This window comes from Plasmodium relictum, assembly GCF_900005765.1.
Source record: "Plasmodium relictum strain SGS1 genome assembly, chromosome: 14".
Classification (NCBI taxonomy): domain Eukaryota; phylum Apicomplexa; class Aconoidasida; order Haemosporida; family Plasmodiidae; genus Plasmodium; species Plasmodium relictum.
This window is the reverse complement of record NC_041692.1, coordinates 1,770,377-1,788,379: the sequence shown is the minus strand read 5'-3', so window position 1 is coordinate 1,788,379 and position 18,003 is coordinate 1,770,377. Positions and strand designations below refer to the sequence as shown.

General features: G+C 19.5%; 5 protein-coding genes across 5 annotated transcripts; all 5 read right to left on the bottom strand.

The window, feature by feature from the left end:
- Position 1: 1 nt before the first annotated feature.
- Positions 2-3,505, bottom strand: PRELSG_1447100 (conserved Plasmodium protein, unknown function; the record flags this gene model as incomplete). Its single annotated transcript, XM_028679554.1, has 8 exons — positions 2-1,932; positions 2,032-2,344; positions 2,629-2,735; positions 2,822-2,871; positions 2,949-3,010; positions 3,094-3,210; positions 3,320-3,373; positions 3,491-3,505. The coding sequence occupies 8 exons, from the start codon at positions 3,503-3,505 to the stop codon at positions 2-4; spliced, it is 2,649 nt and encodes an 882-aa protein (XP_028535257.1).
- A 1,772-nt stretch (positions 3,506-5,277) lies between these two features.
- Positions 5,278-7,698, bottom strand: RIO1 (serine/threonine protein kinase RIO1, putative; the record flags this gene model as incomplete). The annotated part of the gene is made up of 1 exon (XM_028679553.1): positions 5,278-7,698. One exon carries the CDS (start codon positions 7,696-7,698, stop codon positions 5,278-5,280), a length of 2,421 nt encoding a protein of 806 aa, XP_028535256.1.
- Positions 7,699-8,377: 679 nt separating this feature from the next.
- Positions 8,378-10,221, bottom strand: PRELSG_1446900 (conserved Plasmodium protein, unknown function; the record flags this gene model as incomplete). Its single annotated transcript, XM_028679552.1, has 3 exons — positions 8,378-8,519; positions 8,741-9,999; positions 10,132-10,221. 3 exons carry the CDS (start codon positions 10,219-10,221, stop codon positions 8,378-8,380), a joined length of 1,491 nt encoding a protein of 496 aa, XP_028535255.1.
- A 1,068-nt stretch (positions 10,222-11,289) lies between these two features.
- Positions 11,290-13,554, bottom strand: SEC13 (protein transport protein SEC13, putative; the record flags this gene model as incomplete). Its single annotated transcript, XM_028679551.1, has 1 exon — positions 11,290-13,554. The coding sequence occupies one exon, from the start codon at positions 13,552-13,554 to the stop codon at positions 11,290-11,292; it is 2,265 nt and encodes a 754-aa protein (XP_028535254.1).
- A 2,094-nt stretch (positions 13,555-15,648) lies between these two features.
- On the bottom strand, positions 15,649-16,889 carry PRELSG_1446700 (sun-family protein, putative; the record flags this gene model as incomplete). The annotated part of the gene is made up of 2 exons (XM_028679550.1): positions 15,649-16,543; positions 16,654-16,889. 2 exons carry the CDS (start codon positions 16,887-16,889, stop codon positions 15,649-15,651), a joined length of 1,131 nt encoding a protein of 376 aa, XP_028535253.1.
- Between the last annotated feature and the right edge of the window lie 1,114 nt (positions 16,890-18,003).

The window sequence follows — 18,003 nt, the reverse complement described above, 5'->3', positions numbered from 1 at the left end:
TTCATTTTTTTACATATCTTGATAGTCGGTAAGAACGTGTGCACAATAAATTTACATCATTATGTTGAATTATGTTTTCTTTAGATAAATTGCATAATTGCTTGATTTCCTTAATTAAAAAGGTACAGCTATTTTCAATTTTCTTCCTTTTTGATTTGTTTGTCATTTTTTTTTTATGTTTTTCTCTAGTTGATAGTATCTTTTTTTTACCTACAAAATTACAAATATTTTTTTCATAATTAATGTATGTTGGTTTTTTAATCTTTCTTATTTTTTTTGTGTGCTTTTTCTTAATGTTCATTATTTTTTTTTCTTCTAAAAATTTTGTACTATATGTACTTTTTACGTTTCTTTTTCTTCTAAATAAAATACCATATTCTATTTTTTGCTTTTCATTTTCTTTTAGTATTTTATTTGATATCGTTCTTTTTTTTTTTATTTCTTTCATACTTAAGATACAATTACTGTTCTCATGATTTACTAATATATTATTATTATTAATGTTTTTTTTTTCATAATTAATCTTTCTTACAGATGTACCATTTGTATTTTTTAAATTAAAGTCGTTTAAATTTAAATTATTTTCAGTATTATTTACTTCATTAATTTTAATTGTACTTTCAGCATTGTTTATATGATTATTTTCTATTTTACTTTTATTATCATTTATATCATCACCTTTTACATTGTTTTTCATATAGGGTAAGTTATTGTTATAAATACATAAATTATCTTTTGCGCTATTATTATTTGTTTCTATATCTACACTATTTATACATTTATTTATATTGTTATCGAAGTTTTCTATATAATAGTTTTTCTTATGATTTTCTAAAATATATTTTTTTTTATTTAAATTTAAACTATTATTCTCCTTATCTAAATTATTTTCAATTAAATTATCTTCCATTAAATTTTCATTTATTGAACTTTCTTTTATAAAATTTTCTTGAATTGAAATTTCTTCCATTAAAGTTTCTTGAAATGAGCTTCTTTTGCCTAAATTATCTATTTTTAGTTTTTCATGTAATGAATTTTTTTCATTTTTTCTCGATTTTTTGTGCACATTTGTAATAATTTTTTTTTTAGTTTCATTTCTATTTTTGTTTTTTTTTATTTTGTTATTCATATTTAATAAAACACCTATAACATTTTCTTTGCTATGATCAGTGATCGTATTTCTCTGAGTATTTATATTTTCTAAGTGGTTGCTAGTTGAGTTTACTTCTATATCATTATTTTCATTATTAATTGCAGAATTATTAATTATTAAAAAAGCTTCTTTTTCCATATTTTGTTTATTATCTTCTTTTTCTTTATGTGCTGTTAAATTAATGAATAACTTATCATTGTGTTTAAAAATATCATAATCGTTTATATTTATTATTATATGATTTTTTTCATTTGATTTGATAATTTCTTTTTTATTTTTTTTATTATTATTTTCTATTATATTATTTTGGCTTTTTTCTATTATATTATTTTTATTTTCTTCTATTATTTCTTTTTTATTTTCTACTATTTCTTTTTTATTTTCTATTATTTCTTTTTTATTATCTTCTATTATTTCTTTTTTATTATCTTCTATTATTTCTTTTTTATTATCTTCTATTATTTCTTTTTTATTATCTTCTATTATTTCTTTTTTATTTTCTTCTGGTATTACTTTTTTACTTTTTTCTATATCTTTGGTTGCTACATTTTCATTTTCTGTTCCTGACTCTGATACAATTTTTTTATCTCCTTCATAAGTGTCCTTTTCTTCGTAAATTTTATTTTCACAATTCATTAATTCATTAATGATAACTTGACTTCCGATACTTTTATCACATTTTATATTATATTCTGCTTTTGCTGTGTTTTTTAATTCATTCAAATATTCATTTAGTGTAATGTGATTTACGTCTTTATTAAGGATATGCGAATTATATGCTGAAAAAAAAAAAGGTTGTTTTAATAATTAAAAATAGTTATTTAAAATAAAATTATTTATGTAAACTATCTTATTATATGTATTCTTATTAAATGTACTCTCTTTAATAGTTCCAGAATATTTTTTTGAAATTGAATTTATATTTAATAAAAAATTTTCAATAATATTTTCTTTATTCATATATTCATTAACTGACAATAAATCTTCAGGGAAAAACAAAAGAAATAGTGTCTTTAATTCTTCATGTGTTAATAAATTTAAAGTTGAGACAAATTCTATCTCAAGTTTAATTAAATTATAATCATTCACAGATTCTTTTTGAACTTCATTTTCCTTTTTTTTCGTTATAGGTTTTTCTACGTTGAAATTATTGATAAAATCTAGTCTATCGTCCGAATTTCTCTCATTAATCTATTATCAAATAAAAAAAGAAAAAATACATATATTTACATTTAATTAAAAATGTATGTAAAGAAAAATGTAAAATTATAAAAATATATTGCAAAAGTTAAAATTTATTTAAATATGAATAAAAATATTGATGATTTTTTTTTTTTTTGTAATAAAAAAACATTTAAATAAACAATGAATTGTAACTATTTTCCTAATTTACATAGGATATGAAAAATCAGAAATACAAAAAAGAAGTTTAAAAAAAAAAATATTAAGAAATAATAATAATTATTAAAAGGAACCTTTAATTCTTCTATAACACTTGTTTTTAAGCCATGGTTAAATGTAACCATATGATATAATACACTACTTTTTTTTTTAAAAAGCTGTTTATCTCTGCAATAAATACCTTTTAAAAAAAATATATTTATATATATGTTTTAAGATAAAATCTTTATATATATTTTTTTTTGTGATATTTTTATTTTAATTTACATTGAAACCCTAATTTTTTTTTATCTTTCTTATTTAAAACATTAATGAACCTAAAAAATAAAAAAAATACATTTGTAACTATTTATATGTTTCTAATATTATATCAAATATCATTACATATATTTACCTTAGTCCACTTATGGTGTCAGTTTCCCATATATAAGAAACATTAAAAGATTGATTTTTATCCTATTGCAGTTTAAATTAAAATGAAATACATATTTTTTATTTGTTTTTTATCCAAGAGAAAAAAAATGTTTAAATTTGCTTACATTTTGTTGAAAATTATTTTCATTATTTTGCACTTGATTTGATGCAATATCATTGTTTTTTAGTGATGATTCTTTTATTAAATCTTTTAAAAAAAATTTAGTTATTCCATTATTTTCCTAAAATAGATGAAAAAAATAGAACATTATATAGTCATATTAATATGAAGGATGAATTACTTTTTTTTATTCATTCATTTATTATTATTTTTTTTTATTATACTTTAACGTATTCTGTAGTTCTTTGCCTATGACATACTCCTTTTGAGTTACTAATTGGAAACTACATATTGTAAAAAAAAAAATACAAAAACTAAAGTTGAAATATTTCTAACGGTATAAAATATAATGTTTAAATATAAAAAATTATTTGTATTCATTGAGATTATAAATTTATTACATCACAAAAGTTCATTCTTTTTTAGAATTTATAAAAAATACAAGTTTGAGACATTTTTTTTTAAATGATATCGGAACTTTCAATATAAAAAAAAGATATATAAAAAATGAAAAGTTAAAAATGATTTAATATTCGTAATTAAAAAAAAAAGTTATTTGTTTATAATTTTCTTTTTCATTCTCTTATATTGAATAAAATAGGAAGATAAAAAAAAAAAAACAAAACAAAGATAGGAACATGAAAAAAATAGTTAATGATTTAACATTTTTTTAACAATGCTTGCAAAAGTTTATTTATCATTAAGAATCCTTGAAATACTAAAATATTTTATGATTTCATACTTTATTATTTTTTTTTTTTTTACTAAATTTGTGCAAATGTGCAAAAAAAGGGGGGGAACGAAAATGAGTACTAAAAATGTATGCAATACTTATATATATAAATATAAGTAACGACAAAAATAAAAATATTTCAAATACTTATATAGGTATACGTATTGCTCCTTTAAATTACTGTTCCCATATGAAGACTTAATTTATGTTTTTTTTCTCTTTTAAATTAAAACAAACACTACTCATAAAATACAACTTATGAGCTAAAAAATTGTGTACAAAAGAGATAAAATATTAAAAAAATTATTATATATAGATTTTTACTAAAAGAAAATTAAAGAATATTCTAGAGTTAACATATTTAAAAAAAGAAAAAGAGTTTATTTCCAAATTTTTTTAAAAATTAAATATATATTAAAAAAAAAGTTTAATAACGAGAAAAAGTTCCATCTTAATTCTTTAAAAAAAAAAAAATTAAAATATTAAAGAATAAAAAAAATATCTAAAAGAAAAAGTATCTTTATAAATAATAAGACAAATAGTAATATATAATTAAAATAAAAATTACAGAAGTATGCCAAAAAATATATAATATCATGATCAAAATAAAAATCAAATGAAATTTTGTTTGTAAAAATTTTAATTAAATGTTTGGATTTTTATTTAATAATAGTAATAATAGAAAAGACTGTACATCTTAAATAAGTAAACATAGGATGATTTTCTTGTAAGGACGTATTATGAGTACATATATGCATGTATGTATATTTAAATTTTTATGTAATTGTAATAAATAGATTAATAATATATTATCTATATATTTACAGTAGTCTCTTTTTTAAGATGTTTCTTATAAATATTTATACTTATATTATTTATCTAGCATCTTAAAGAAGATTCTTTAAACTGTATTATTAAATTATTAATGGCATAAAAAACAAACTTATGTGTAAGGTGTTATATAACATTAAATAATATTTATACTACACAATTATTATTAATATATGGAGTAATTTAATATTTAAAGGAAAGTAAATCATCATATTAATAATAATACATAAAATTAATAAATATAAATACTTATAAAAATAGGAAAATTTATAATATCCTACATATTCTTATATTAATGTAAACAATTAAAGCAAATTTTTCATTTTTTTTTACCATATAAAAAAAAAAATTGTAACTTCTGTTAAAATTTTATCCTATGTATGCTCTTTATATATTTTTTAAAAGCTTTATTTTTCCCCATTTTTTTTTCTTATTGCGTTTTTTTTGCTTTTTTTGTTTATAAGAAAAGAATTTTCTTAATTTTTATATACCTTGAAAATGAATAGGACAAATTTACAATAGTGAAAAATTTATAAATTTAATAATGATACTATTATTGATATATATATATATATATTTTTTTTTTTTCTTTTTACTTAAATTTTCTATATAATAATTGATGTATTATTTTTTCTTTTTTAAATGAGATTTTTTTTTCTTCTTTTTTTTCTGATATTTAGGTATTTTATGTTTTCTTTTTTCTCTGTTTTGTTCTTTTACCAATTTACTCCATTCTTTTCTTGTAATACCTTCAGGTATAATTCCTTTAAATTTTTCTTGTTCTTGCTCACTGTATGAACAAGAATTATAATTACTTGATATAGAAGATTTACATGAATCTGACAAATCATGATCTGAATTTTTTTCAAAGGAAATAGACAATTTTTTTTCATTTAATTCAGTAAAATTTTCTTCTTCGTTTTTTTTCTCATACTCCATTTCATCAATCTCTCTTTTTTCAATATCTAATTTTTGTCTCCTTTGTGAATTTAACTCTTCATTTTTTTCATCTAAATCAATTTTTCTCAAAAGGTTATTTTTATTAATTTCACTATCACAGTTGTGTGTGTTATCATAATTATTTTCAATATAATTATTTTTTTTATAGAAATCATCTGTCTTATCATAATTGTTTGAAATGAAATTATTGGCTATTGATTTCCCTTTTTTTAATAATTTTAAATCTTTTTCGATAGTTCTGATATCTTTTATTTCATTTAAATATGAAGGGATCCATGAATTTAAAAAAATTTGTTCTTCTACTTGTTCTCTATCAGAGTTTTTTTGACAAAAACGCTTTTGAGAAGAAAATTTTGTTACATAGTAACATGTAGCTCTTTTTAATTTTTCAAAATAAATTCTATTTTTTTTTATTTTTTTTAAGTTTAGTTTAGGTATTGGAGTGGTATTTTTTAATAAGCCAAAAATTTGAAGATATATCATTTCGAAAGGATTTAAAGAAATTTTCTTTTTATCATTTTCTAAGAAGTATAATACATCTTCAGGAAGAGAAGATGATACAATATAATCGAATAATTTCTTCAAAGGTAAAATTTGTACGTTGTCATAAAAATCTTCGCTTGAAGAGTTAATTAAATTTATGTATTTATCATATCTTTCATTTGATTTTTCATTTAATGCCTGATTTCTTGAATAATCATAAGATATTTCATTATTATATGAACTAATGGGGATTTCTATATTATACTGTTTCTTGTGCTCATTAATATAAGTATTATTTAACTGCATACCATTAGATTCATCATTTTGAATATTTCCAATGTATTTTTTGAAAAAATTAGTAATATTTAAACAGTCTCTTTTTAAAAATTCTAAAGAATATGGATGATCATGCTCCATTGATTGGGAAACATCAATTATATAAATATGATTATAAAAATATAGTAAATTATATTCTGAAAAATCAGCATGGACAAGTTTACAATTACTAAATAGTAATCTTAAAATACAAATGCATTCAATATATAATTCTTTCCATTTTAATGTACTCAAATTTAAATCTTTCATTTTACGACTTGCCTCATCCAGAGTTCCAAGTTTACTCATTACAATTACATTACTTTTTAAAACCAAAGGGTAAGGACATCTTAAACCATAAATTAATATTCGTCTTAAATTTCGAAATTCTTTTTCTGACCATTGTTTAACCATTTTTCGTGGGTTGGTATTTTTTGTATAAGCATTCCTAAATCTGAATTCTCCTTCAATATATTGAGATCTTTTTTTAAATACTAAAATAGATGTATTATAAATTTTTGTAGCAAAGGATATAGCTACTTTTCTATTATCAAAAATGTCTAAATTGTCTTTTTTATGTTTATAACTCATTTTTCTCATTTCATTTATTATATCAAAAGTTTCTTCTGGTTTACTTTGCAATTTTATGTTTTCTAATTTATTTGCTTCTATTTTTTCAGAATTATTATATATATCATTTATTTTATATAAATTATTATGTATGTAATTTTTATATTTTTCAATTTCTTCATTTTTATAATTTTCTATTTCACAATTTTCATATTCTTCTCTTTCTTCATTATTTTCTTCACTTACTTCGTTATATTCTTCACATTCTTCGCTATATTCCTCATATTCTTCATCCTCTTCATTTTTCTCATTTTCATACCTTTCACTTTCTTCAATATTTTTATCTTGTTCATTTATGCTATTTTTATTTTTACAAATAATTTTTTTCATACTTTCTCTACATTTTTCTTTTTCGTCTATTTGTTTTAATATAATTTCTTTGATCGAATTAATTTCCTCATTATTTAAATATTTGTGTGAATTAAATACATAAGCTTCTTTTCCAGAACTAATGACCCCGTATATTTCATTTAATAAATTATCTTTTAATTTTTTTAAAATAATTAAAGTTCTATTATCTAGTACAGAATTTATAGTTGCTCTTTTGTCTCTAGTTAATCCTCTATTTCGAAATTTATTGGAAAGTTTTTCTCCTTCAATTAATGAACTTTTTACATCATTGCTTATTACATTTGAATATCCATAATTTTCGTACATTGTATTTAAATGAATATTAGTCTTTTTTATTCTCTTTTTTATTTAATTTTATATTTATTTTTATACAATAATTTAATTTTTTTTTTTTTTTTTCTTACAACTTCGAATGTAATATTTTTCATAATTTTTTATGTAAATGATTATTTTAATAAATTAAAGAAAAAAAAAAAATATTACATTAAATTATTAGATTAATTAAATAAGATTTATATTTAAAAAAAAAAGAAACCTTATTTTTTTATGATATATAAAATAATTTAGAAAATATTACGAAATTTATACAAAGAAAAAAAAAAAAAATAGAACACGTTCTATATTTTTTTATGTTTCTGTAAATTTAAATGCTGTTGTATACATAATTATTTTTTTTTTTTATATTTTCTGTTTTGTGAGAATTTTTCGTAATTTTACTTCTTTTTATTTTTATACTTAAATTTCTCAATTTTTTTCATAATTAAAAAAAATAAGTTTTTTTGTAATGATATAAATTATTTTAAAAAATTTTAATGCAGTATAAAATGGCAAACGTAATTTTTATATTAACTTAAAAAAAACAAACAAACAATTATTACATAAATAATAAAAAGGTTAAAAATAAAATAAATAGAAAACATGAAAATAATTATTTAACAACTTTTTTAAAAAATAAATTATATATTTTAAATAATATTGAAAAAAATTAAGATTTTCCATTTGATTTTTTATCGTAAGTATCATCTTTCTCATCATTGCTTCTTATTTTAATTCTTTTCCTACTTTTATATTTTTCTTTGCATTTATTTTTGCTTCTTTCTTTTCTTCTACATGATCTTTCTCTTTCGCTGTAAAAAAACAAAATATATTTATATATTAATAAATGCATAAAATTTAGTATCTCAATATAAAAAAGCATAAAATCAAAACAAATTTTATTGAAAAAATATGAAGAAAAAAAAATTTTTTTTTAGAAATAAAAAAAAAAGATATCCCAAAAAATGCTTATTTATGAAAAATATGAAATATTAATTAAAAAATGTTTTTATTTAAATATATATATATATACCTGCTACATTCACTTGTTTTATCTTCTATGTCACCATTCTTTGAAATATTATTGGAATGATCAAATTTATCCGTTCTAGAAGTTTCTCTGAAATCGTTATCATGATCTTTTATAAATTTTCTTTTTTGTTCTGAATAATTACTATCATATTGTTCCTTTTTAGTTTTTGATTTAGCCTTTTCTTTATTTCTATTTTTATATTTATTTTTAATTTTCTCTCTTTCTTTTAGTTTTTCTTTAATTCTTTCTTTTGTTTTTTCTTTTTCTCTTATTCTATCTTTTCTATTTTTTTCTTTTTCTTTTTCTCTCAACTTATATTTATCTTTATCATACTTTTTGTCCTTATAGTATTTATCCATTTTTTTATGTTTCCTCTCTCTACTTTCATCTGAATTTTTTTTTTTATAACTATCATTTTCATTTGTATACTCTTCTTCCTCCTCTTTTCTTTCTCCATAGTCTTCATTATTTTGATCATTTTCATCTTCTTCATTATCATTATCCTCCATTTCTTCTGCATATTCTTCTTCCTCATCTTTATATTCTTGATTTTTTTTATTAATTTCATCATTTGCATTATTTTCAGAAGAAATATTAGAAGAATAATAATTATTTTTCTTTTTAAGTTCCTGTTCATCTTTTGATATTTCATTATATTTATCTAACTTTGATTTTAGTGAATTAATATAATTATTTAATTTTAAATTATTTTTTTCTAATTCACTTTTTTCTTCAGTAATTTGTGTATATTTTTTAGTTAGTTCAGCTAATTGCTGGCTTAAAAGTTCGTTATCTTCATCAATATCAGCATTCAATTCTTTCAGTATTTTTAATTCATTTTTATAAAAGACAATTTGTTGCTTTAAATTTAAAATTTGTATTGACAAAGATTGTAAGTTATTTTCTTCTAATGTTTTTCCAAGTTCATAATTCTCTTCTTGTAGTTTTTTGCATTTGTTTATTAATCTCTGTCCTGCAGTGGCTTGTGCATCGAAGTTACATCCCTGTAATTTTTCTTCAGCTAAATTGCACTTTCTAGTTATTTCATATATTTTTTGTCTTAATTCCTTTATTTCCAAATTAATACATGGGTCAATTAATAAATTTCTTAACGAATTAATATTTATAATATCTTTTGATGATTTATTATCTTCATCATCATACAGATGCATACTTCTCCATTCATTTAAATATGTATGTGTTTGACATATTTCTTTTTCCAAGGATGATATACAGGCTAAATACACATGTTCTCTTTTCTATAAAAAATAAAATGAATATATAAGCAACAAAAAAAATTTTATATGGAATAGTTTTATAAAGAATATATTTTTATATAAAAAAATAAAAAAGAATCATTGTTTTATATTTTATTTTTAATTATTTTTTACTTTGAATTCATTAAAATATTCATTTAAATTTTCTTCTGTACAATCGTTCGTTTCATCATTCATAATTACTTCATTATTTTCTTGAGACATTTTTTTAAATATTATTTAAATTTTATTCCATAAAAATAAAAAAAAAAAAAATAAAAAGTATACTCAAAAACAAATATAAATTATTTTGTATATTTCATGAAAAAACATAGTGATACATCTCAGGAAAAAAAAAATATATAAAATAATTGAACTTGTTAGAAATGAAAATTTAAAAATCAAATTATAAAAATTATGGTTATCTATACATATATTGTTTGTGAATTTTTTCTAAAGTTTTCAAATAAATCATAAAAAAATATTATATTTATATAATTATATAAATAGTTAAAAATAAAAACTTTATGATTAATAAATTTTCTTAATTAAAAAAAAAAAAATCTTTTCAATTTCTTTTTTCTTTAAAATTATGATAAATGAATTAAGAAAAAAAAAAAAAAAATTGAAATTCGTAAAAATTTGCTATGAGATTTCTAAATAGTGATTAACTTTCACGTTACAAAAATTGTTCAAAAAAATAAAAAAAAAAGTTAATATTTTAACGCATATTTAAGTTTTTCTAATTATTTTTTATTATTTTAAAAGAAAAATAAGATAAAATAAAATAAAATTGAAATTTAATTAACTTTTGTTTATTCTTTTTGTAAAAGGAGAAAATATATATATATATATTTTGTCAATGAAGTTATTAGAAAGAATGAAAAGATAATCGAATGTTAAAAAAATTTTCTTGGGCAAATTTTTAATAGAACCAATTTTTTTTTTAGTTAAAATAAAAACATGTTATTTGATAAAAAAATGTTAATTTACCATATTATTATTTCACATATTTAAAAAAAAAAAATATGAAGATAAAATAGAAAAAAAAAAAATATGTAACACATTGTAAAAATTTGAAATTATTTTATTTATTTTCTTGTTTTTCTTCGATTAACTAAAATAAATATATGTATATATATTTACATAAGCGTTCTAAACTCTTTGGTATATTCAATTACAATTTATGCTAATTCATATCTTTATTTTAGTGATAAAGTAATACTGTTCATATAGATACCTCCTTTTATTTTTCCTTTGTCTTTTATTTTTTATTTTTGATATTATTGTTCTTTAGTTATTTACATTTGTATTTTGATGTGCTGGAATATTATAATTAGGATAATTAAATTGATTAGTTGGTTTTAAAATGTTTTCATTTACTGCATTTAGTGGGGGTGGGGGGGGCGGATGATAACTCATCTGAGGAAAATTAGAATTCATATTTTTTGTAGGTTGTAAAACAGAGTTTACGGGAGGTATATTTGTTTGATTCACATTAGAATTAAAATTAGAAAAACTATTTTTTTTATTTATACCTTTTGCAATGTTTGTTTGTGTAGGTGATGTGGAAGAATATGGAGGTGGTGGTGGTGGTGGTGGAGGAGGTTGTGCATTAAAATTAGTTTTATTAGAGTTAATATTTTGAAATTGAGATGATTGTATTGAATTAGATGATTTAGGGAAATTTGTTGGTATCTGAGAAGTTGGTGTGAAATTGGTATTATTTGCATTAATATTTGAAAAAGAAGGATGTTGTACTGAGGATGTAGCTGCTTTTGGAAAATTTGGGAGTTGAGGTGGTGTAAAACCAGTTGATACTTGTGAAGGTGGTGAAAAATTAGGTTTATTTATCATTGAATTTGTTGTTGCTACTGAATTTAATGGTGGTGATGGTTGAGCAAAGTATGATGAAGTAGAATTAGGCTGATGTGAATTAGTCGAAGAATTTGGTAATTGTTGAGATGGGAAATTCGAATCTACATATGAACTGTTTTGTGCAGATGGAGGAAGAGGAGGAGGTGGTGGTGGTGGTGGTATACCCACTTGTAAACTGTTTATATTTGACGTAACACTTGTGCTATTTTTTTTGTTTTGCATCATTAAATAGTTTTGCGATGAATTTTGTTGATTTGTATTATTCTTAAAATTATGAATGTTAGAGTTTATTGGAACTGTTGATGAAGGGGCTTGACCATAATTGTTATTTTGAAATGTGCTTGGCATGTTCTGTGTTTGATTATTTTGTATTGGCATATTTTTTTTAGGGTTATTTTGTACTTGATTACCCTGAAATGAATTATTTATATTCATATTTGATTGTGTAAATGAATTTCCGTATTGAGCATTGAGTGAATTTGTATTTGCTCCATAATTTGCTTGAGAAAAGGAATTAAAAGAATCGTTATTTTGATAATTTAATTGATGTGGGTTATCTACATAAATATTTTTATTTGGATAATTCACATTGATGTTTGAAGTGTTTGTATTTTCGTTTACATATGAAGTATTATATTCATCAAGTTGTGCATTATTTTTTAAAGATATATTATCTTGATTAATAGGGAAATTATTTTTATTTGTTTCATTTAATAAATTAAAGGAATCTGATAAAGAATTGTCATCAGTTAAATTACATATTTCTTCCCATACTCCTTCCATATTTTCCTTATATAAATAAGCATTTTCGTCACTACAAGCTATTGCTAAAATTGTACCATTTGGTGACCAACTTATTTTATGAATTTTGTGTTTTAATTTTATGACTTGACCATTTTTCCATCTGTTATTGCTTATATCTTCTACCCATAATATAACTATTTTTTCTTCTGAACAAGAAGCAATGATATTTGTTGAATTATTTATATTAGGTCTCCAAGAAACATCTTTTATAGCTGAATTGTGTGGTTTGTCGTTCATCTGAAAAATTTTATGAAATTCTTTTGTGTTATTATCAAACATCCAAATAATGACTTGGTTGTCATATCCCCCCGATACTAATTTAAATGAATTTATAAAATCAGTATCATTTAGATTTTTATTATTTGGTAAGGAATTATAAGGTTTTTCCCAACTTAAGCACGTTGTTCCATTCAGATGAGCTTTTATGCTATTTTTATTCCAATACCCTTCGTTAGTATCTTTATTCATATAATATGAAATTATACTAATATGCCCATCTGAACTTGCACACCCCAAATGCAGGCCATATTCATGTGGGGACCATTCAATATAGTTGACACTACTTTTGTGTTCATTATTTAAATATATCATTTCATATTTATTTACACTTACTTCTTTATAAATAATTACACTTTTATCATATGAACAGCTAGCTAAAAGACTTCCATATTTTGGATGTGACCAGCATACTTTCCAAACAGCCGAACTATGATCTTTTATTTCGGCTATACACACAGGGTCTTTTGAAAGACTTACATCAAATATTTTTACTGTATTGTCGCTGGAACAGGTTGCTAATTTTTTGCTGTAATAATCCAATTCACAATCATTTATTGATTTTGAATGATTCGTATCAAAAATTATTAATTCATTCATCGTAAAATAAGTACTTTAAATATATATATAAACACCTATATTCATAAAAAAAAAAATGAGCATAAAAATATTAGTAAAAATACATAATAATTTTTTTTTCTTTTTCCTTCTTATATAAATATAATCTATGAATTAAAAGTATATATATATACTATAAAAAAATACACACTATAATTTAAACAATAAAATTTATACCTTAAAATTATTTTATTATATTTTAAATGAAAATATTTATACAAATGCAAGAAAATATATATATTATATATATATGTATTTTTTTTTTTTTTATAAATACATAATTAAATAAAATTTTTATGTATGTATATATAAAAAATAAAAAGGAAAAAAAAAATTAACATATTTAAAACTTTCATTCGGAAAGAAATACATATATTAAAATTGCTATATTTATAAAATTAAACATACTTTATATTTAGGAAAAAAAAAAAAAGAAAGAATGAAATATAATAAAATAAGATAAATTTAAACAAAGAAAAAAAAAAAAAAAACCAAAAAAAAAAAAAATTTATATTTTTCTTCGACACATCAGCACTAATTATTAATTAAAAATTAATAAAAATGTTATTTATGCCATAAGCTTGCATAAATGTAATTTTTAACAAGAGTTAAAAAAAAAAAGTATCTTTATTAGTAATAATAACAACCATAGTTAAAATATTAGTATAAACAATATAACAATAATAATAAAAACAATAGAATGGAGCAAAAAAATATTATACAAGGAAAAATTAATAATTTTCAAGATAAAAGATTGTAAATTTTTAAATTTTAATGAATTATAATCACTAATATATAAGTATTTTTGGGAAAAAAATTTTTTGATAGAAAAATTCAAATCTTAAGTTTTTTTTTTTTTTAAATATTATTATGTATATTAAACATTTTCATTAAAGAGTAAAAATTTATATTTTGGAAATTTAGTTTGTTTCTACATTTTTTCTGAAAGATAATTATCTACAAATTTTAATTTAAAAAAAAAAAAAAAAGATTGAATTATTTTGTATATGTATGGATATTACAAATATTTAAATAAATATACAATTCTAATGAAATAAAATTATAAATTGCATTATGTTTCAATATATTTTGAAAAATGTTTTCTAAAAATAAAATTGGAAAAGATTGTAGATTTAATTATTAGATTTATAAAGGATTGAATCAAATTATTAAACTATTATATAAACAATGAAAAAACAAAATTTTATAAAAAAGTAGAAAAAAGTTGATTTCTTCTTTTTTACTAAATATATGTAAAAGTATTTATATTTTTATAGAAAAAAGTTTATTATAAAATGAAATTTTAATTATATTAAATTTATTATATATTTGTTAATACAGCATTATATTATTTTTATAAATATATAATTAAAATAAATAATATATAATCATGCTAAAAAATCTACAAATTTAGTAAAATTAAAATAATTAAGGTAGAAATTATATGTAAATGGACATTTATTTTGATTAAATATTTAAGAAGAGATATTTAAAAAAAAAAAAAATTATGCTATTTCTTTAAATGTATTTTTTTTTATTTTAGTTAAATATACTAATATTTAAAAAAAAAATTGGAATTAAAAATGTTTTTATATCACTAATAATAAAATTTATAAATGATAATATAAAAATTTCATTTTAAAATATTTAGGAATTTTAGAAATTAAATAATATTAGTTGTTATAATTATATATAAATTACAAAAAAAAAAAAAAAAAATTAATTTAAAGTGTTAGAATTAGTATAATTTATATTATTTGAAGTATTATATTATAGAAACGAGTGTATATTTATATGTCGTATGAAACTAAATAACCGTAAAATAGGGATAGAATAAGTCATAAACATATCTTAAAATAAATGAAAAGTTTAATATGAAATGTATACAAACAATAAAATAACATTTATTATAATTTGTACTACATCATATTTAAAATTTACCAAAAAAAAAACTCTTAGAAATATTTAATTTTTCCTTAACTTTGTACTTTAATTCGTTAAAGCATTAAAATTCAACAAAACACCATAAAGAAGGAAATAAAAAATTAAAAGAATAATAAAAATTCTGCATTATTATCACTCTTTTCTTTCAAAAATAGCTAAAAAAAAGCCATCCATTGATTTTGATTGAGGTAACGAATGAAATGGTGGCTCAGATAAATACAAATTATGTTTCTGACAAAAGTATTTAACTTGATGAACATTTTCAGCATCTAATATGCTACATGTTATATATACAATTTTTCCATTTTTTTTAAGGTACAGCAAAGCTTTTTCAAAAATTTGCCTTTGTAAATTTACATAATCATACAACTTACTATTTGTAAATTTATATTTCATTTCTGGATTTCTTCTTAATGCACCAGTACCTGTACAGGGTGCATCAACAATTACTGTATCCATATATCCAAATAATTTTTTTAATAAAATATGATTAGAATTTAAAAGGATGTAATTTTGAATTCCAGCTCTTCTTAATCTAATTTTTGCTTGTGATAACATCTTATCTCTTATGTCATGTAAATATATTTTTCCAGTATTTTCCATATAATTTGCAAAAGCTAATGTTTTTCCACCTGAACCTGCACAATAATCAAGTACTTTATAACCTGGTTTTACAGGTATTTTAGAGCTAACTATTTGGCTAGCTTCATCTTGGATCTCAAAGTATCCTTTTTTATATTCATGAATATTTTTCAGTATTTGGTTTTTTGTCAGTAATAATCCATGTTGAGAATTTACACATTTTTCAACTGATATTCCTTTGCTGATTAATATTTTATATAACTCATTTCTTGATATTTTATTATTGTTAACCCGTAAAAAAACTGGTGCTTTTTCGTTCAAGATAGACATTAAAGTAATACTTCTCTTTTCACCATAGCAATTTATTAATTGATCATATAATTCCTTTGGAAATGAGTATCTTATATGTGCGGGGATTTTCTCGTTGTTCATTTCATATTTCCATCTATAAGATAAAAAAAAAAAAAAGTAAAAGTATTTCAATGTTTCATTTTTTCTTTCTTCATAAAGGATAGAACAAAAATATACTATATTTACTTTTTTTAATATTTTTACTTGTCAGATGAAAAATAAGTCTTAATTATATTGGTATATAATGAAATGGGTGAAGATAAATATGATAAAAGAGTTTTATTTTTTATTATATTATAAACATGTTCTGAAATATAAGGTTTGTCTTTATTCTTTATGTTATTACTTTTAAAATATAAACGCATATAAATATCCAAAGGAGTTACAAAATTAAAATTATTTAATGCATTTTCAATGTGACGTAGTCTAGTACTATTCATTATTTTTTTTATTAGAAAAAAAAAATTCTTATATATTACAAAATACAAATACTATTCTTATTTTATTTTTAATAAAAAAAAAAAATATATTTTAACTAAATAAATAACGTTTAAGTAGGATTAATGTTTTTTGGTTGATAAATAAAAAAGATAAAAAAACATATAACACTTATTTATAAAGTATATAATGTAGAATTGAATCTATCATTTTATTTATATTTGTAGTAAAATTTCCTAAAATTACTCACTTTAAGAATTTATACATAATTTTTTTAAGTCCATATTGTTCTTTATTATGTAGGTATATACATTTTTAAAAGAGAAAATATTTTACTCAAATAATTTTACATAAAAATTCTTCATTTACAGAAGTAACAAAAGTAGTAGCTATTATTAATTTTGTTATCATAATACATATTTTAATCTTCATATAAAAGCCTCCACGTTGAAAAGATATTTTGAAGTTTTTGTTATAAAACTTTATCTTCAGTCACAAAACATCACATATGGAGAAAGAAATTTATAAAATAGTATTTTTAATTTTTCTTATAGTTAAAATGTAACAGTCCCTATTTATTTAAAAGTTAATTGTTCTATTTTAATTTTTTTAATTGAAAGAAATAAAAATCATAGACTAAATTATTTTTAAATTTCAAGTAAAAAACGTTTACGAAAAAAAAAAAAATCATTTTGTTTTTTTATTTTCATTTTGGTTGATATTAACAATTATAATATTAAAATTATTAAAAAAAATAAAATAATAGTTCTAAAAAAAATCATTAAGTGAAATGCTTGTGCCAATTTTTTTTTTTTTTTTAAACATTAATTAAAAAAAATTGTCATTTTAAGTTCTTTTAAGTATTTGATATAAATTTAATAATGTTTTTTTTAAATATGGAATAAATTTTACATATTAGATTAATAAATACATCTTTATTGAAGCAAAGAGAGTAAAAAAAAAATAACATAAAATACATATTTTTAATTGTGATTGGTTTATACCAAGAATCAGAAAAAAAGGGATATAAAATTAATAAAACAATATAAAATAAAATTAGTTAAATAATTAAAAAATAAATAGAACTAAATAAATAGTGTAAAAATAAAAATAACA